General features: G+C 49.2%; 2 protein-coding genes across 2 annotated transcripts in view; both read left to right on the forward strand.

Moving 5' to 3' along the window:
* The first annotated feature begins 9437 nt into the window (after positions 1-9437).
* Positions 9438-13753, forward strand: SLC23A3 (solute carrier family 23 member 3). Its single transcript, XM_042890602.1, has 13 exons — positions 9438-9547; positions 9778-9938; positions 10394-10488; positions 10854-10927; positions 11168-11349; positions 11498-11621; positions 11996-12143; positions 12214-12461; positions 12618-12723; positions 12801-12968; positions 13079-13174; positions 13279-13629; positions 13717-13753. The coding sequence occupies exons 1-12, from the start codon at positions 9440-9442 to the stop codon at positions 13623-13625; spliced, it is 1857 nt and encodes a 618-aa protein (XP_042746536.1). The 5' UTR covers positions 9438-9439; the 3' UTR covers positions 13626-13629; positions 13717-13753.
* A 1267-nt stretch (positions 13754-15020) lies between these two features.
* NHEJ1 (non-homologous end joining factor 1) overlaps positions 15021-19835 on the forward strand; it is a 31122-nt gene continuing 26307 nt past the window's right edge. Inside the window, exons 1-5 of the mRNA XM_042890553.1 lie at positions 15021-15098; positions 15365-15550; positions 15932-16141; positions 16689-16827; positions 17965-18023. Of these exons, the coding sequence (XP_042746487.1) occupies positions 15365-15550; positions 15932-16141; positions 16689-16827; positions 17965-18023 (594 nt within the window). The 5' untranslated portion in view covers positions 15021-15098. The remainder of the gene's footprint in view (positions 15099-15364; positions 15551-15931; positions 16142-16688; positions 16828-17964; positions 18024-19835) is intronic.

A 19835-nucleotide genomic window follows, 5' to 3' on the forward strand; every position in this document is an offset into this window, starting at 1 on the left:
CCTTTCCTTGTTAGATGTTTACATATATCACATCAACTGATTAAAGACTAGTTGATGTGACACAGTGCATAAGACAGATAGGTGTACAGTGGGCACTGAGAAAGAATTCCAACCAACTCCCCATCATGCGAGTGAGCCTTCAGAAAGGACAGAAAAGTTGCACTATACCTTGTTCAGCACATTCATTTTCAACCTCTTTCCCAGCACCTTCCATCCAAAACTGCTTTAGAGACACCTTAAACGAGAAGAATATGATTCCATGGTTACTACTGTTCATTCCATTGAAGTCCTGCCTAAGGCAGAATCAGATACTCCATACTCTCTCATCTTGGTAAAAAGCACAATTTATAATTAGATACTAGTTTTTCATTTTTTAATTTTTAAGTTTTAGGCTTACACATTTCAAGTCAAAACAGACTACTTAAGAAACCTAAGAAGTTTCACTGAGCTAAAAACCACAATAAGGTTCATCTCCTATAATCTAAGGGATGTTCTGTGAAAAGATTCTATTGAAAAATTGAAGCTAGTAATTTGACTTTTCTGCAAGTCTTAAATGCAGTAGCATAGATTAACAAGAAAGCTGCCCACTCACCTTACCTAGTCCTCCCTATTACGTGTAGGAATAAGACTATTTCCACACATAATAGTGACTGAAGTACCTGTTCAGAGGTTGAAAGTTTGGTTTTATGTGTTTATGAAAACGTCTCCAGTTTCCTTGGTAATATCACCAGCAGCCACCTGGAGCACGATGGAGCCAGTTGTCATTTCATATGCATCCTGTGCTGGGTCTGAAACGGGACCAAAGAAAGCTGCAGGACAGAAATACAGACACTGAGCAGAGATGCATTCGTGGGTACAATGCCTGCAGAGACCACAGTTCATCTCTGACTCTACCTGTGAGAACACAGCCCACATCATTAACTGAAAATAATTTCTTACCTTATACTCAAAACCACGTAAAGGAGACCCTCAAGAATCACCAGCGAGCTCCAATTTTCTGCTGACATCATGGACACAAAATTAATGCACTTACGAATTATGAAACATCTGACTTCCAGATGATAAAGCCCTTCTGTTGTGTTGTGGATATCTGAGGAGACTTTGATTATTACCTGTAGTGCACACAGGAATGCTGGGACAACTCAGCCCTTATTGTTACTTCTATTAACATTACTTTGATTCTGCAGATAACAAAGAATGCCAGTAATAATTTGCAGCCATCTGACAGAGAAAATTAACTTTGTAATACATTGAAAACAATACCTATATAATGTGTAATACAAATGCAGTTTCAATGGGAAAATATGCTTTCAAGCTGCATCTTGTGAAGCCGTGATTGGAGATGAGCATGCCTAACATCTCTTGCCATTATATTAATTTTATGTTCTACAGTACAATGCAAAGAAGAAATCCTCTCTGTGAAACATCCATCATAACATTTTGAAAGGGTTCTGATGTCTTTTTTAGACCACGGCTTTTGCCAGCCGCACAAATTCAGAGCCCATTCCTCAGTTATAGATTGTGCTTCCAGCACGATGAAAGTGCACGTGTGGAGTCACTTGAAATGGCAGAAAGCAACAGCACAACAGAAAGGTGAAAAGAAACGTTTAGAGTTCTCATACTGCTTGAGAAAATAAACTTTAGTTCATTTAAGAAAGCAAATTTCAGTAACAGCACCTTTAAGCAATTTAGTATTGATTACTTGATGGTGAGAAGGGAGAAAATTATTCCAGGAAAACATGAAACTGAGGATCCAGAGAAAAGAGTAAGGGATGTTCTGTGCTACACAGAGAACCATTTAGAACGTGGCACGATTCTGCAAAGAATCCCTTATGTTATCCATCTGCTTTTAAGTCGGGTCATGCAGCCAAATCCCACAAACGAACACAAGTGAATAACTGGATTTAAATCTACGCACGTACCTCAGCACTCCAAAGCAAACAATCATCTTCCACACAGAGCATTGCATCCAGCAGAGATGCACTGAGACTGGGAAAACCTAAGAGAGTTAAAATTCAGTTTTAGTCCGAAGATCTTTCAGTTTATCACTGCACAAATGAAGTTATTTATCCCTAAGTCATAACATCAAAAATAATTAAAGCCCAACCAGAACGCAGGACATAGGTAATCATACAGATCACTAATTAATACTGTATTGAAGCCCATTGGGCATTTCATTTGGCAAATTTAATATCTGCCTAGGGCTTCTCGGCTTTTCCTTTTTCTCCTTTTATGAGATTTTGTATTTGTTTCCTCAGTTCATTTCTCCATGGCCCATCCACATTTTCCTCTCTTCAATAATTTAATTCCCACTTTCATGAATGAAGCACCATTATGCTTCTCTTCAGGAATCTGTTTTAGCTTCACACTTCATTACAGATTCATGCAATACCTTCTGAAATTCTTGAAGAAGCATATTACTCAAACAGATTAAAAGCAGAGGGAAAGAAGCTCATTTCCTAAGAAAAAGCAGCATCAGCACGGACTTTGATTTACATCCATAAAAATAAAATAGGCACTGGGTGCAGTTTGTTACACTGCTTTCAGGAAACATCACCCTGTTGGGGATGGAGAGCATGAAAAGGCTTTAACCAGACTTTCTTTTTAAATGAAAGAAGATTTTATAATCAAAAAAAGAGAAAACCCACATTAGAAATGAATTAGCAGTTCTACTCATGTTTTCAGCTGTCCTTTTTTCCATCCTCTTGCTCTCAGCATCTCTTCAGAAGAGTGGTAAATGGTTTCGTCGCTGCAAGGGAGATGTTGAGATGAACCCAGCGTTTCCACTTGTGAAAAACTCAGAATCCTTCAAAAATGTCACCAGCATTACTGTAGGTCAGCCATGCCCAATTTAGTTTTATTACCTGGATTCCAGATGAAACAGACTCAAGTATCTGTCTGAAGTAGGCTGAATTTAAGTGGCTCTGTCTCTTCATTTAGATGAGAACTTATGTGTTGGATGAAGGAAAGGTTATCGGTGAAGGTCATTTGAAAACATTCGTTTTCACAAGCTGAGAATAAAGAAGAGAAAGAAAGAAGATGGTCCTAGTGGAACATTTTTCAACAACAGTCCTGTGTGGAAATATTTCCAATGATCTGCAGTCTAAAGTTTGCTGTCTAAACCTTGTGTTACAAGACAAAGATTCTGCTGGCTTCGGGTACCTCTCTGAAGCCACATATAACCTACAGCACCTTCATGGAAGAGAAAGCTGCTGAACTTTATCTCCCCCCTACACTGGTGAAATTTAGGAACTGCTTCTGGGCAGAAAGTGTCACCACGATATCTGTAAGTCTACACAATTCATAGAAGAATCACATTTCCCACAAACACATACTGTACACAACATTGTGAATTACCCCCCGGATAAATGGACAACAGTTGGATCCTGGAAACAGAAGGTCGGCCAAATATCTTTCAACTGTGTGGAAAGTTTGTCACTGCCTTCAAGAGTTCAGAGTTAAGCCCAAATACAGCAGGAGCAGTGACAGACAGAGCACATAGGACTTCAAAGAAAAAAAAATTGCTCTCCTCATGTGCTTGAAAATAACAACATCTTTTCCTCTGAGCTGGACAACCCCTATTAGATCACTCGAAATAACACAAAATGTGCACATCCTTCTAAAACAGCTTCTTAGAATTACTGGAATAATCAAAACCCAAGAGCAGTAATGCAGGCAAACTCACACCTTCATCTCATCCACCTGGCAGCATATCTAAAACATACGCTAATTATCATTCATTCAGTCTGCTCTCTTCAGCATCTTAAAACATCTTTCTTTTGTTTATCATGTTTCCTCCTCCTGCAAAGTCCAGTGTCCGTAAAGGCACTGCAAAGATCATTTGCTTTGGTTTTACTCCTGGTGACAGTCATCTATTTTTTCTGCTACGGAATTTAAGAGCACTGTGGAATGAATGCCCTCAGTACAGGAGACACCTTGCCATTTTCACTACTCTGAGAACACAGGTAGCAGATGTTTCTGACAAATGACTTCATTAGTACCAGAAAAACAAAAACACGTTTTACAAAATCCAGTCTTTTGTGAACTTCGTTATCAGCATTTAACCAAACAAGCAAAAAAAAATTATGGCAACACATGAAATAGGATATTAATGGAAAGGCCCCTAAGCTACCAGGAGAAAGGACGACCTGTGATGCTTAAGTCATTGGAGGCTTTCCCAGCCCTGCAAAGATATGTTACAGAGTGCTTCACTCAGGACGTTTTAATTCTGTCATCTTCATTCTTAAAGGCAAATTCAGATGTATTCTATACATACATATCACCATAGGGCCAAGTGGAATACAGGTGAACTGGACTGCACATCGTTTTTCAAAATAAAGAAAAATTACAAAAACAAAGTTTTGTATTGTATTAAATTACCTGCATACAGTCCTACCATCCTGTCAGTCTCCAGCCGAAAATTACATCAGTGAAAACGAGATTTACAGGGTTTGACTCTAAAAACAGCAACCAAAAAAAGAAAAGAAACGCAATTTCATTGTGGATCAAGTGTATTTTATTTAACAAATAAAGTCTCTCTATATTTATATATTTTGTGTTTTTTTCCCTCATTCTCACCGTTTTACAGTAAATGTTCCTTGTGACACAATTTATTTCGCATTTGCTTCACAAAAACGTAGGGACCTAAAACAGAAGTAACATCCCCTCTTAGTCTGCTCTTACACAGAGCATCACCAGTAGAGTTTCACTGCTTAATCAAGAAGCAGAGACAGATCTTTGTTTCCCCACTGCATTCTAAAATACAAGACACCTATGAAAATCTCCAGCTACATAACGAGGGATATCAAGACGGTTCTGAATTTCAGCCTTAAACCACAGTTTTGCAGGAGCCCCTTCTGTTTCTCACTAGAGTGAATTCTCTGCATGTGCCTTTTTACATCATCCTCACAGCAGAGCTATTTGAACAACTTTCAAGGTGCACCTCCAGCTTTGATACACCACACAAATAGGTGCTGCATGTTAACACTTCTATTGACAGCGATCTCACAGCCACTCCAGCAATCAAAATACACATCATGAAATAAGGTAGAAACAATATCAGTACAACTTCCTTAAAAGTACAGGTGAGTCCTCCTAACTTTAACCTCATCCATTCCAGGTCACAAAAAGCAGAGTTCAGCACTTCAGCCAAGACAAGCAAAGGGAAGCTTGTAAATTCTCTGTTCCAGCAAGAACGTCACAGTAAACCACGGAGAGTAGTATAGGACTGCTAAATAGCCTTTGGAAGAAAGAACACCTAAACATATTGGTTTCCTTGGAAATGTTCTGGTGCCTTATTTGTGAGAAAGCCCAAGAAAAAAAAAAACTATCAGCTTCGTTCTTAAAAACTGCTCTCTCCATGTTTTCCTCTTGTCCTTTTGAAAGCCTGGATAACCTTGCTAAAACTAGCCAGGAATACAAAATCTGTGAATTAAGTAGGTGGAATGAAGGCACAGCTGGTACATCTTACAGGGCCAAGAGCCCTGACCTGATCTTTCGTACACAGGAGTCAGATCTTCAGCTTAATGGCATGAGTAATTCACACCTACTCCAGTTCTTTGTACAAAAGATGGCTCTCTTAAGGGATTATTCCAGCACGTGAAATGGGCAATGAATGAAATCTTTCAAAACTTCACGAAAAGCTTTCTTCCACCACTGCACTGAGTCAATCTTCCCTTGAAGGAACTGCATCAAGGGAAGTTCTCATCCTGGAAATATTTTCTGATTTATTTTCTATTTCAGTTTAAAAGCTCAAATAGAATCACTTGGGTTGGAAAAGACCTTAAAGATCGAGCCCAAGCACGACCTAGCCATACTACCCTAATTCTAACAACCCACCATTAAATCATGGCCCTGAACACCACATCCAAACAGATTTTAAACACATTCAGGGATTCTCAACCACCTCCCTGGGGAGTCTATTCTAGTGCTTAACGACCCTTTCTGTAAAGAAGTTTTGCCTCATACCCAACCTAAACTTACCCTGGCACAACTTGAGGCCATTTCCCCTCGTCCTATCATCAGGGAGAAGAGACCACATCACTCAACCAAAGCTGTGACAACAGCAATAACAGTCTGTGGTATAACAACAGTAGTACTAAGGCACCTGCACTGGAGAAACACTGAAGATTTCACTGTGGATTCGAGATAAGCCAGATATTTAAAGCCCTTTCTCTTTTTAACAGGAGAAGAGAAATTCATGGGATTCATTTCTTCCATAGACCTCAGTGACATTGAATAATCTAAAACTTTCAAGGGGAAAACAGTTCCAGTCAGATGCCGGATGATAATACATCCTAATCATAATAATATTTCAGTGGGGAAAAGCTGTACATTCTTTCAGAATGCCAACAAAAAACTAAAAACAACCACCACCCTCGGCACAAGTCCCAAAGAAACTTTTTCTCAGTTTCACACAACAGTCCTCTCACCAGCTCATATGCCTACAGAACTCACATGGTTTTTCCCCATTAATTTCAAGGATAACACTGCAATTTTCTCGGCAAGTTTATAGCTTTGGATCTCTCTCCTACACACACAGATTCTTCTCTAAAGAAATGAATAACCCTTCAGAAAGGCTGAAGAAAACCCAGGCCTCCCTTTGGATTCCAAAGCCAACATTCTATTCTGCAATATTGCTAAGCAGTATGAAACAGCTTATTTCTATCGATCTTGTGGTTCTCCTGCCAGACTTAGTCCTCCACGTGCTAAGTCTGTCTGCAGTCTCCTGTAGTGCTGGTAGACAGCGATATAATTAAGCTCTGTGAAATGCTCTTCAAGGCAATTGCCTTGAAGATAAGTGGCTCCTACGGAATGCCTCAGGCTTCGTTGTTTCTCAGGGTTTGCGTTCTAACGCTGAACTAGAATTTAAAATTAAGTCTTTTTTTCAGTCCCACAAGAAGTCCACATTGCTCATTTCTTTCCTTTCTGCACAAAAGCACAGGCACACTCTCAGTGCCTGAAAACCTTACTGGGGAAAAAGAAAATAAAGATATAACCCTCTCTGCTACCATTTTTTTTCCCCTTTGTCCTCAGCCATCCATCTGAATGTAAGTGTTACACTATGGCTCACATCTGTAAGAAATCCTTATAATAGTATCTCAATTTAAATTAAAAAAAAACCAACTCAGAGGTACCTCTTGAAAAAGATTAACGAGCAAATTGGAAGCAAATCAATTGAAAGTACAGGATAGATATTTAATTCTCCCAAGGACTTTCCTACTCACGCTTATTATACAGGCAGATATTCACATGCATATGTGCAATGCTATAATGTGAACAAGAGCACAGCAGTAAGAGCAGAGCGGCACAAACACAGGCTACAGCAAATAAGAACAAATCCAAATGCAGCAGCTACCACAGATGCAGAAACAAAGCAAGAAAAACTGCTTGGCACCAGAAGGCCTCCAGCAGGCCAGAATGTCCACCAAGATACCCTCCCCCCACTGCCAACCCTCAAATGAGTTCTGGGAAGGGGTGAATTCTGGCTCCATCCCTTCCTGTCACTCAGTGGCATTAAATGCACCTGAGCTCCCCTGGCTTGGCCCTGACTTCCCACCAGGTGCTCAATCACTGTTTCAAGCCCTGACTTAGCATTTCTGCTATAGTAGGAAATGAAAACTTGCTTTCAAAGTGTAACAAAGGGAAACCTGCACTGAGATCATTGATAGGAAAGCATTATGTTACAGAGCGTCAGTTTAATGGATCATGAGCGATCATGAAACATTGCTAAAATGGAAATGGAAAGTGTTAAAAAAAAAAAAAAAAAAGTTTGATCCTTCACTTCATTTGGCATTTTCAGCTCCCTGCGTGTAAAATGGCTGTGGTACTTCTGGTATTCACTGTCTGTGGGTGGCAATAACGAGAGATTGCAGTGGCTGCTACAAGTCAAACGTTCACAATGAAAAGACAGCCCTTTGTAGCACGTTCTTACAGAGAGAAGAGCAGCTAGAGCTTAATTAATATATGCATAAATATATGCACTAACATGTATGTATATATACAGTGCCCAATACAACACTGAGCTTAGCTAGCATCTTTTCAAAGGTGCTGTGGTATATATATAACTAGACAACAGCAATATGCAAGGGCTGCTCCAGAAGTTGGCCCGTGGTAGATGTTGGTGGTATGACAGAAGAACCTTCCCACCAGTATTCCATGACACTTTGCTGCCATGTGACAGATGGCAGCAGGGCAATCTGACAAAATGGCACCTGATACGGAATGGCGTATGAAGCAAAGGTGTGTCATTCAATTCCGTCATGGTTTGAAACCACTTCCCCTTTTCCAGGCCCTGGACAACAGACCCTGCTAAAGAAAAGAGTCCGTCCCCTGCTTTCTTATCACCTCTCTATTGATATTGAAAGGCTGCTATCGGGTCTACCCGAAGCCTTCTCCAGGTTGAACAGTCCCAGCTTTCAGCCTGTCCTCATAGAGGAAGGTTCTGTCCCTTGGAACGCTTTTCTGTGGCCTTTCCCTGGATGCCCACCAGCAGGTCCTTGTTCTTGTATATGTAAAGGCCCACTGCTGTAAAACAGGAGGCATTACTTTCAGAGCAGACCTTGCACGCTGGAACACAGAAAGAGACAAGGTCCAGGATCTCAAAACATGAAGTGAAGTTAGCACTGTGTGGAAAGGGTGTTTGGACTAGGTGACCTCCACGCATTGCTTTCAACCAAAATCTTTTTATCAAGTAATTCCTCTGCAGTCATTCTGAGCTGTTCGTTACAACAAATTCATTCTGGCATTTTAGGCAACAGTTAATAATTATTATGGACACAACCCAGTTCTAATCACCTGAAGGACTGGGCAATTCAGTTCTTTTAGCTGAGGGCTTATAACACTGGTGAATATGTGTACAAAATCCTGCTTCGAAAGTAAGTTTGGACTTTTGAGCAGAACTTAATGGTTGCAGAATCCTCCCTGTCTGAACTGGATGCCAGGAAATCTTCAGTTTGCTTGAGGAGGAACAGCATGCTGTTCTGGAAGCTGGAGCCTCAGCTAATGATTCAACAGAGATTTCATGAGATTAAACTGTCAGTTAGCTAGGCTGGATCTTGAGGATGCTGCGGGTGGGGATGCTTCAAGCACGTGTGGAAAGGTGTCCTCTGAGCTCTGGCACAGTCCCTGCTCTGTGTGCTACAAGAAGCAGGGGTGGATGCAGGGCTGAGTGAGACCCAGGCTACAGGCAGTTGGTACTGTGGAAACATCCAGTTCCTAACCAGGGGAGGTTATCACCTGGCCCTTATGGTGACACCCATAGTGACACTTGCATTCCTGGCTGTAAGAGCAGGTTACTCACCAACTCAGGTTAATGGCTAACCCTAGGGCAGCTTCTGCAGAAGGTGGAAGTTCAGCCCACTATAGGGACTGCGTGGATTCCTTGGGGGGGGTGAGACCCTGCCCTGCAAACTGGGTGGCAATTAGGGAAGGAAGCATCATGAATAGGGGCCACCATCCAGTGGCTGGTGCTGGGAACCCTGCACTCACACCCTGCCCCTGGCCAAAGATGTGCTCCTGGATGCTGAGCTGCTGCTTAGCCCTGCAGGTAAGAAGGAACTGCAGTGAAATGGGGTGATGGGAGAGGTCTGGATCTTGTCAGAGGCAGGAAGAGGCTGCATCCTGCTATGGCAAGCATCCTTGTAGCTCTGGCCAGGGTGTGCTGGAAAGAGAGAGGACAGCAGGAGTAGTGCTGCACCCATGCAAGGTGTTGGGCATGGGGGTGGTGGCACTGGGTGCCATGGAATGTTGTGACCATATGCCCTTTCCCTTCTGCAGCATCTTGCCATGCAGGCTTCCCTGCTCTGCATTTTCCATCTGTTACTGCTACCTGCCCTGTCTGAGGAGCAGCTCCGCACTCCAGCTGCCAGTGTGCTGCTGGCACGCAGCCTCTTCGCCTGTGGCATCTCCACATTGTTGCAGACCACCCTGGGAAGTCGGTGAGCAAAGGGAGTGATGCTGGGCCAGGGCATGGCTCTGCACCCTCTGAGCCTGGGTTTGGATAGGTTTGGATGGAGGTAGGAAGGGGCACAAGGGCTGGGTTTTCCAAAATGACCCCTTGCCCTACATCATGGAACAGACTGTCCCCTCTCTGCCACTGCTGAATCCTTCTCTCACCTCTCCCTCCAGCATATTGCTGTGTTTTGCAGCTCCTGGCTGCCTTGCTCCAGCATCGTGCACAGCTATCATTGTCAACACTGATGTAGGGGTGAACATGTGCTTTTGGGGTGTGTCCAGAGGCTTTGCCAAGTGCTGTCTGGATGCACTCAGGATGTGCTAAGGCATATTTGGTATATGGGGATCTCACATCTTCCTACCCTTCAGGTCCTAGAGTTTTGAGAGATCTCAAAGCCCCTTTTTCTCCCTAACCTGCCCTTGCTGTCCCCCTCCCCAGGCTGCCACTGGTTCAAATCCCATCATTCGAGTACCTGGTCCCTGCCTTGGTGCTGAGCTCCCACTTGTCCCTTGGAGTCAGTGAAGATGGGAATGGTAAGTGCAGCCCTGGAACCTCTCCCCTGTATCCTGTTGGATCCTAGGCCATGCCAGCGCATCTGGGTAGGGGTGAGGGATAGTAAAGGGTCCTGCTGGCTGGCTCCTCTGGTGATGGAACGCAGAACCCTGGGTACCCTGCTCACTTCTGGTTACAAAGACAATGTGTCTGGGGCCACAAATGAACGATTTGCGGCTTATATCATGCCCTGAGCCAGGAGCAGTGCTTTCTGGGATGTGCTTGCTGTGCCCTTCTCCAGCCAGCAGTCCTATGTTGCATGCCTTCAGACCCGATGTTCTACAAGCTTCACCCCAGGTGGGCTCAATGCCTGTGAGTCTCGCATCCTTCCAAAATTCTATTCCAGGCATGGCTGTGGCCACCGTGTGCCCTGAACCACACTGCACCATCACGGAGAGCAGAACGGCCTCGTTGCGAGAGGTGGGTGCTCCTTTAGTGCTCCTGTTGCTATCTGTGCCCCTCAGCCCCTGTCCCACCTCTGCCATAGCTCTCCAGGGAATTGCACAAGGAGGTGTGCAGAAGTAGGGGGAATGATGCTGTACATGTGTTCCCCTGGGCATGGGGTGAGCACAGGGCCGGAGCACAGGGAACAAATGTTCATTTGGGGGTGACTGGGAAGGATTGGGATGCTCTCTGTGTATTCCATTCTTTCCCCTGCAGGTGTCTGGGGCTGTGCTGATTTCTGGGCTGGTCCAGCTGGTCCTGGGAGCAGTGGGTGTGTGCGGCTGGGCAGTGCAACGCTGTGGGCCCATGGTCCTAGCCCCCAGCCTCTCTATCATCGGGCTGTCTGCCTACAAGGAGGCTGCTTTCTTCTGCTCTGCCAACTGGGGTGTAGCGCTGCTGTACGTCAGTCTGGGAGCCAAGCTTGTGCGCAGCCCTGTGTGCTTCCCTGCCATAGGGATGGGAAAGAGGCGTCCCCATGGTGCCAGGCACACGTTTGGGGCTCCATATCTGTGATGCTGCATGGTGCTGTCTTGTGCCTCTTCCCAGGCTCATGCTCCTCACCATCACCTTCTCCCAGCACCTGGGATCCTGCCGCCTGCCCTTCTGTGCCTGGCCCTATGCCCCAGGGGTCTCCATGGAGCCATCTGTCCCCACCTTGCGCACTCTCTCGGTACCACTGTTCACACACTGCTCAGCATGCTGCATGTGGGCTCCTCTGGGGTCCTGGTAGGGTTAAGGGGAACTTGGTGGTCCTGGGGTGGAGTTGGCTGCTGGGGGCAGAAGAAGTGGGTGAGTTCTGGGGTAGCATCAAGGCCATGGAAGCATTGGAGACCTATGCAAGAAGGTGCTTGGGGCAGCACCGGGGGCCATAGGAGCACTGGGGACATAAGCAAGAGGGTGCTTGGGGCAGTACAGCTTGGGGTGCTCCCTGTGGGCTAAGGGGAGATGTGGCAGAGAAGTGACGGGGTTGTGGCAGAATAAGCAGGGTTACAGCCAAGGAGAGCAGGCAGGAGGCCCTCTCCTCAGGTTAGCGCTACCTTACAGGTCCTCCTCCCATTTGCTGTTGTCTGCACCATCTGTTCTATCGTCCACCACTTCCATGTCTCCTGGGACTTGCCAGATCTTGCGACAGCACAGCTTTCCTGGGTCAACAGCACCCTTCACACCCCATGGCTTCAACTGCCCTATGCAGGTGGGGTTGCAGGGCTGTGTGTGGCTGTCACCCCTTGGCAATGTCACTTGTCCCCTCTCTTCTGCTGCAGGTGAGTGGCCGCTACTCACCCCCCGGGCGCTGGCAGTGGGCATCGCTATGGCCTTCGGCTGCAGCATTAACTCCGTGGGCTGCTACGTGCTCGGTGGGAGGCTGCTGCGAGCCCCCCAGCCTCCTCCCCACACCTGCAATCGAGGGCTGTGCTGCGAGGGGCTGGGCAGCCTGCTGGCAGGGCTGCTGGGTTCTGCAGGGGGCACGGCTGCCAGCATCGCCAATGCCTGTGCCGGTGGCCTCACACAGGTGCAAATGGGGGGAGACTGGTGAGGGTGGGAGCACGGAGGGTGTGGGGAACCTACTGCTGTGGTACTGGGCTCTGGCTGCTGGAAACAAAGGGCTGAATGGCAAGTCTGCATGGCAGGGTGGTTCTCCTCATCACCCCTTCCTTCTTGATGCTAGGATGGCTCTCGCCTCTCAGTGCAACTCAATGCACTGGCGTGTGTGATGCTGGGCATGTCCCCAAGGCTGGTGGGATTCTTCGCTCACATCCCTCTGGCAGTTCATGGTTGGTGTTTTCTCCTCCCCCTGTGCTGCAAAGCAGCAATGTGTGCCCACATCCTGCAAGATTCCTGCCCCACGCAGGTGGTATGCTCTGCGTCACCTATGCTGTGGCCGTGGGCACGGGGATCTCGTACTTTCAGTATGCAGACATTGATTCTGGCAGGAACATCTTCATCGTCGGCTTTACCATGTTCATGGCACTGCTGGTGCCACGGTGGCTCAATGTGTCTCCAGCTCGCCTGATCACAGGTAGTGGGGATGTTCCGTGGGCATGGCAAAACCTCAGTCCCGTGGCATGGCAGCTACCTGTTCCTGCTGTCATGGGAGGCTGATCTTATGGTCGGGTCCTGTCACTCCAGGCTGGGTTCCCTTGGACCTTCTCTTCCTCTCCCTGCTCGTGATGCCTGTCTTTTTAACTGGCTTCTTGTCCTTCTTTCTGGAGAACACAGTCTCAGGTAAGGGGATGCTCTGGATGCTGCAGTGTGGCCCCGTGAGTCCCTGTTCTCTGGACCTGGCTGCGGAGTGCAAGGGGTCAGTGCTCCCATCACCCTGGTTGCAGGCACTCTGGAGGAGAGAGGTCTGCCTGCTGACAGGGTACAGCGGAAACCTGGGACAAGTTCTGGTCAGCCCTCGAGAGAGGCGAGAAAAGCCAGCCCTGTGTATGGGCTTCCAACCAGGCTGAGGAGGCTGCTGCCCTCTTCTTGCAAAGCCTTCCCCTGCTGCTTCCTCTGCCCAGGAAGAGAGGATGAAAAGGAGGAAGAAGAGGATGGTGGCCGAGAAGCTGAGGAGGGGATGGCTGCTGCAGGGGAAGGGACACACCTGCTCCTGAAGCCTGGAACAGGGGAGATGCAGGCAGACAGGCAGCCAAGCCAAGCAGAGATTCTCACATGGCACACAGGGGCCTGAACAGGTAGGGACACCTCATGGGGGACATAAACCAGCCCTCCGAGGCAGCTTGTAAGCCTCTCCTCCTCGCTTCTCAAACCTTCATGGGCAGAAGGCAGAAGGGACCTGCTCTTTCACACTCATTGTGGACCTCATTTCCCTGCTTCAGAAGGGAGTTATAAAAACTTTCAACCACCTCTGTGCTTGGGCTTTCTTTTCTGGACAGGATTTGTCTGGGAGGTGCCAGTCTATGACTGTGCCTGCAGAGAACACAACCATACCATGCTTTGCTGCAGCTGGTAAGGTGGGTGCCCCTAAACCCCATCTTCACCCCTTGGGTGCTAACACCTCCCACCTGCTGGGGCAGGGCTCGATGCTTTGGGTAGCTGGTACCAACCAGCCTTTCTGTATTGGCAATGTATAAAGGCAAGAAATGATGCCCAGGAGTGAGATACTGTCCCCTGTCTAGCAGTGCCAGAGTGCTGGGCTTCACACGGTGGATAAGCGTTTTGCTGTTCATTTCCCATGGCAGCAAAAAGGCACAGAGATCCTCTGAGGAGCTGTCTGGTTACACTAGCAGCAGTGAGGTCTGCATCAGCTAAGCTCCAGTTGCAGCATTCACAGATCAGAGTTCAGGAGCATGGCCCTCACTCCCAGTGCTGCCTCCACCAGTTTGAACTGGTTCGTGACAGCCCAGCTGGGGAGGGATCCCTGCAGTTCCAGTGCACTGCAGACAAGGACAGAAGGTCTTGGGCTGAGAGGACATGGGAGCCGGACTACCGGAGTGTTATCACCAGGCTGGGTTACAGTGCCAGGCTGTGGTTCCTCCTAGACTGGTCCCAAGGGGCACCATGATACTCAGGAGCACCCAAAGTTGGCTGCAGGGAGGGAAAAGAGTGTGGGTGCAGCTTCCCAAGGGCCAGTCGTTTTGCTGTCTCATACGTGCATGCAGAGGGCATGCAGAGCAGGGACTCACTCAGGCAGCATCCTCTGTCCCAAACTCCTGCACTACAGCTCTTCCTGCACCTAATTTGGCCATGCACCCCACACTCTCCTGCAGCTCAAGGCCATATTTTAGCCATGCAAATCTTCTGGGACTACTTCCCCTGTGCACTGCACCCTGAACCTAGCTGCTGGGTGGGGACCTGCAACCTTGCTGTGCCCCAGAGCACCCCAGAAGAGCAGCATCATGAGTACATGCCCCCATGGACACCCCCACAGTAGCTGGGGTGAGCAGTGAGCCCAAGGCTGCCGTATGCCATCTGCCTGCACTGTGATGCAGGCAAGACTTCCCCCACATCCCAAACGCTTGCACCAAATTCTTTCCCCGTGCTGGTGACGTGTGGCACTGCACATCCCAGTGTGCACCGGTCCCTTTGCGCAGCACGGAAGAGAACAGCATGCTGGGAGCCGTAGTCTGGCCCTCACCTCCGGCCTGGCTGCTGCAAAGCCGGCTGTCCGCAGCCTTGGGCTGCCCACTGCTCTGCTCCTTGGGTAATTGCACCCACAGAGCCCCATCCTGCTGGGCAAGGCACCTGGGCACCTGCCTGATGGGCAGAGGGTGCCTGTGCAGAGCCAGGCTGGGATCTGCCCCGCGCCGGTCCCAGCAGAGCTGTGCACCCATGCAGGGGTGCGTGGAGCTGCCTGAGCAGCTTCACCCTGGGCATCACAGAGGGGCTATGTGGGACCAAGGGTCTCTGTGAAGTTGTCCCACAGAGCTTTGCCGGGGACAAGGCAGAGACCTGTTTGTTCTCTTGCAGATGGAGTGCTCCGAGGAGCTGGAGAGCAGGCTCCTGACCCAGCCTTGGGCTTCTGTTTGCTTTGACGAGTCCACTTTTATTGCCAAAGCTTGCTTTGGGGATACAGGTTACATGCTGCTGATCTCCGACCTCAGTGGTGTCTGGTATGAGAGTGCTGACGCGGAGGCTGTGGGGCAAAGGTCCAAGGTGAGTGTCTGGAGAGTCCAGGGACTTCTGATCGTCCTCGTGCCAGCTGATGTCCCAGCACAAACTACTGGGTGACACAGCAGCTGGCAGGGTGCAACAGCAAGGCTGGATACAAACACCCACCTGAGCAGTCCTGCTGCTGCTGTGCTCCCTGCTTCCTGGGTAGGTTGGGGTGGGGGAATGTCGTGGAGCTGGGATTCACAGCCTAAGGGTGGCTTTTCCCAGCACTGGGATGCATGCACAACAGCGATCTGTCTCAATGCATGCTGGGGTTCCCGCTCGTTTTGCTCCCAGAAACACCACCTGAGGTGGAAGAGACCTCAGGGCTGAGCAGAGCTACCCAGAGCCGACCCCTGACGGCCCTCCCTTGCTTTTCCCCAGGAGCTGAACAAGCGGCTGACGGCCCACGTCTCCTCGGTCTTGCAGCGCCTGCACGGCCTCCTGAGCCCCGCGCTGGCAGGGCAGCCGCACGCCGCCACCTCCTTCTCCTGCCAGCGCCCGGCCGGCGGGCTCAGCCTGCGCGTGAGGAGCGAGCTTTCGGGGCTGCCCTTCTACTGGGACTTCCGCTGCCTCCCCGCTCCCGTGGCGACGGTGAGGCGGACCGCGTCGGGGCGGTGCGGGGCTGCGGGTGCGGGCGGGCTGTGAGGCACCAGAGGGCGCCCTGCGCTCGCTCTAAGGCTCGTGGTACCGGCCTCGCTGACAGCCCCGAGTCCGGGCGGAGGAGGTGCGGAGCGTTTGCCCTGCGCTCTGCGGCGTGGCCGGGCTGAGGGTTTGCGTGCCCAGGGCTCTGCCGTGGGGAGCTGCAGCCTCTTCTGGTCTCCTTTTCCTCCAGCTGTGTTTGGACGCCCGAGATCCTTCTGATTTTTCACCTAGTGTAGCCATTTTCCTGTATAGCGGCGCACAGATCCATGGGGAGGGTCTAGGTGGGCCAACCGAGGGCTGGGGGCACAGGGTGGGCTCTCCGTATCCTGCTCTGCCCCCCAGGTGGCACAAGGAGCATGGCCGCTGTACCCTGTCCCCACTGGGCTCCTGCACGTGCTGCAGCTCCCAGCTGTGAAGTGGCAAGGATAGGGTGGAGGGATGTGCCGTGCAGCATCCTTGCTCCCTTCTCCTTGCTCACATCTTAGGCCCATCCTAGGTGTGCCGTCACCTTGTGCGTCCCCTGATAGGGATGAGCCTGGCTTTGCAGCACCAGGTGCAAGAGCTGACCTCCCTGCTGCTCCGAAAGGATGCTGAGATTGAAGACTACAGGGAGAGCGGGGCCACTCTGAGCAGAGGTGAGGAGGCTCAAACAGCGAGCTGGCATGCTCTGTTCCCCCTGGCTATCACCCAGCTACACTTGCGTTTCACGTTCAGCCGCTCCAGCAGCAAGACGGTAGCTGGGAGGCTGGGGAGAAGCCCCTTGGGGACACTGAGGGGAGGAACAGCCCTTGACTGGTAGCTGGAAGACTTGGGGAGTCGCCAAGGGGCTCTCCGCTTTGCTGAGAGCACACTGGCTGCTCCCCAGGAGCCTGTGCTGAGGCCAGCAGGGGCTGGTCCTGGAGCCGAGTCCGGTTCCTTCCTGCGGAGCTCTTGGAGAGCAACCAGTAGCTCCAGGCTTGACTGTGGTGGAAGTGCAGCTGTGTGCATGGGCCCCTGTCCAGCATGCAGCCTGGTGTGGAAGATAGGAAGGTGGAAGCCCCCAGGAGAGGACATGGGTTAGGTCCTGCTGAGGGGACTCTTGAAGGGTGCTCTCTGTCCCTGAGAGTGTCTGAATGCATTCAATCTGCCCAGCCAGCTGTGCTCACTTGCCTTGTTCTACAGAGCTTGGAGCAGCTGGAAAACCTGGTTGGGGTCCAGGCAGTGATACTGGTGGGTTTCCCTTGCATTGCTCAGCATACCCAAGCAAAGCTGCTAAGTACTTCTTCAGGCAACACCTTTGCAATGATGAGAGAAAAATTAGTGTGGAGTGAGGTATAATGGGGATTTGTACCTGTCCTGCAACACGAGGACACAGTCGGGTTCACCCCCAGAAAAGCAGCTGGAGATGAGCAGCTCCTGATCCCCCTGGGTGCATCGCTGAGCAATGTGCAGACTGAAGCAGTGCTTCCAAGATTATTCACATGTGGACAAGTCATAGCATCTCCACAGACCCCAATCTGGGCTGTTCTTGAAGCTGGGGTAAAGCATCAAAATGTAATGGACACCTCTTGCTAGGGGAGAAACCAGCCCATGGGCTGCTACAGAGGAGCACCTGCACCTTCGGGTAGCTGAAGGATGTGTCCCCAGAGCAAGGACCTGCTAGGTGGTGTGGCTGGCTCAGGGGATGACTGCTGTTCCCCTGGAAGCCGCAGTCCCAACAGGCAGGAGAATGTGAAGCTGGGCTGGGAGAACCGTCTGTTCCCTCTCTGACTGATTCCTGCTCCCCCTTGCAGATCGCCTGAGAACAGAGCCCTTCCAGGAGGAGACATTTCTGCAGAACTTCATGGCTGAGGTAAGGAGTGGTGCCAGTCCTCCTCCTTCATCCAACCAAGGTGTTGTGAGGAGCGAAAACCAGAGGCCCCAGTTTGTGGTCTGCTGGGCTGGATGGAGAGCCCTGGTAGGGATGGCTGGACTTGGCTAGAGAGGGGTAATGCTCACTGTGCTCTCATGTGTCCCTCCTTGAGCCCTTGTGTCTGATCTGAAGGACAATCTGGGCTGGGGACGTGTCTTCCATTGGAGATACAGCACTGTGTTTTGTTACCCTCTCACTGCTGCCTGGCTGCTGGAATTGCCAAGGCTGTGAGCCGAGCTGGCTGCTCTGAGAACACCTTCCTGTGGACCTGAAAGCCTGACGTTGACAGCAGGCAGAGAGCAGATGAATGAGGAGATGCCATTTGTTCTGTTTGGTTCATCTTTGGCTTTTAGGAGTGGCTTCGCAGTGGTTGATTGTGCAGCTTGTTCTTAGTGTCATGCCCACCCCTCACCCCATGGCACGCTTGGCTCTGAAATCAGATACGTGTTTTGGAGAAAGTGAAGTTGGAAGCGGAAGCTTTCCTCTGCTCCCTTTTTATCACAGAAGCACTAAAATGGTTCGAAGCAATGTGGAAATGTCAGAAATTATTTGATATCGATGAGCGCAAAGAGACTCCGGAGCTTTTGCTTGCCAGCTGTGCAGGAGTGGGGAGCAGTAGCAGGGGACCCAGGTATCACCTAGGAACACAGAGCGTGGTGTCACACATGCTGCATAGAGAGGATGTTGCTCTGTGGGACACGTGCTGATGTTCTTGTACAGCGGGCTATACACCATCTGCAGGGCTTCTAAAAATTAGAGGCGATCCTCCTTTACATAGGAGGCATTGCATCCAGCATAGGCAGCTTTCGTTTCCCCCTGGTTATGATGGATAGAGACAAATTCATTGCTGGACTGAAACTTAGAGGTTGCTTAGGGACCGATGATCATGACCAGATTACATTCACCCTGGGCAAAGAAAGGACATTCCTAAACAGTAATTTATATCCTTCATGCTCTGAAAGGGCTAATTTCCCAAAGCAGGGGGAAATTATGAGTGAAATCAGCTAGGAGGAAGCATTTAGATAGAAAAATGTGAATGAAAATTGTGAGCTCTTTCAGAAGAATCTCAGAAGCCAAAAAAACCACAATTCCACAATCAAGAAAGAGGGCAGCGCTGGCCGAAAGCCCGTTCTGGTTCAGCGGCAAAGTGAAGGCAGCAATTAGAAATAAAAGAGCAGTTTATAACAAATGGGAGAGCAGGAGTAGATAGCAATCCATATAAATTAGAAATTATGAAGTGTAGAAAATGGGTAACAGAAGCTAAAGACATCAGGGAGAAATCATGGCGAAGGACAGAAGGAAAAGATTTTATTTAGTGCGTTAGGAGAAAACCCCAAAGTCTCAGCGACGGGCTGAGCTTGTTAGTAGGTGGAGGTGGTAAGATGATTGATAGTGAAGCAGACACGGCAGAAGTGCTGGACAAATGTTTCTGTGCTGCTGCTGGAATGATGCAGGTGGACGTGCCGGTACTGGGAGAAGATAAAGTATGTCTCTGTCCAAGGGATGGATGCACAACATCTGCTAAAGATGAATGTGGGGTGGAAGCTTGGGGTCTATGCTCTAGGGCATGGGAGAAGCTGCTCGGTGGTGCTGGGAGGCTGCTTGTGCAGGAGGGAGGGGGGAGCTGCCCACTTTCTCTGCGCAATTCCTGGAGAACTCCCACTGTGAATTTTACAGAATCTCTACCAGGATTTCTGAGCCCTTTTCCCAGGCTGAGCATTCTTTGGGCTTTTAGCCTTCTGCTGCAGAGAA

The sequence above is a fragment of the Lagopus leucura genome, unplaced genomic scaffold, assembly GCF_019238085.1.
Source record: "Lagopus leucura isolate 7727_CA_CO unplaced genomic scaffold, USGS_WTPT01 Super-Scaffold_100266, whole genome shotgun sequence".
Classification (NCBI taxonomy): Eukaryota; Metazoa; Chordata; class Aves; order Galliformes; family Phasianidae; genus Lagopus; species Lagopus leucura.

Coding starts and splice junctions, on each gene's coding strand:
- SLC23A3 (XM_042890602.1), top strand. CDS start 9,440: ATGAATAGGGGCCACCATCCAGTGGCTGGTGCTGGGAACCCTGCACTC. Junction 12,462..12,617: donor GTGCCGGTGGCCTCACACAG/GTGCAAATGGGG, acceptor TCTTGATGCTAG/GATGGCTCTCGCCTCTCAGT. Junction 12,969..13,078: donor TCCAGCTCGCCTGATCACAG/GTAGTGGGGATG, acceptor CTGTCACTCCAG/GCTGGGTTCCCTTGGACCTT.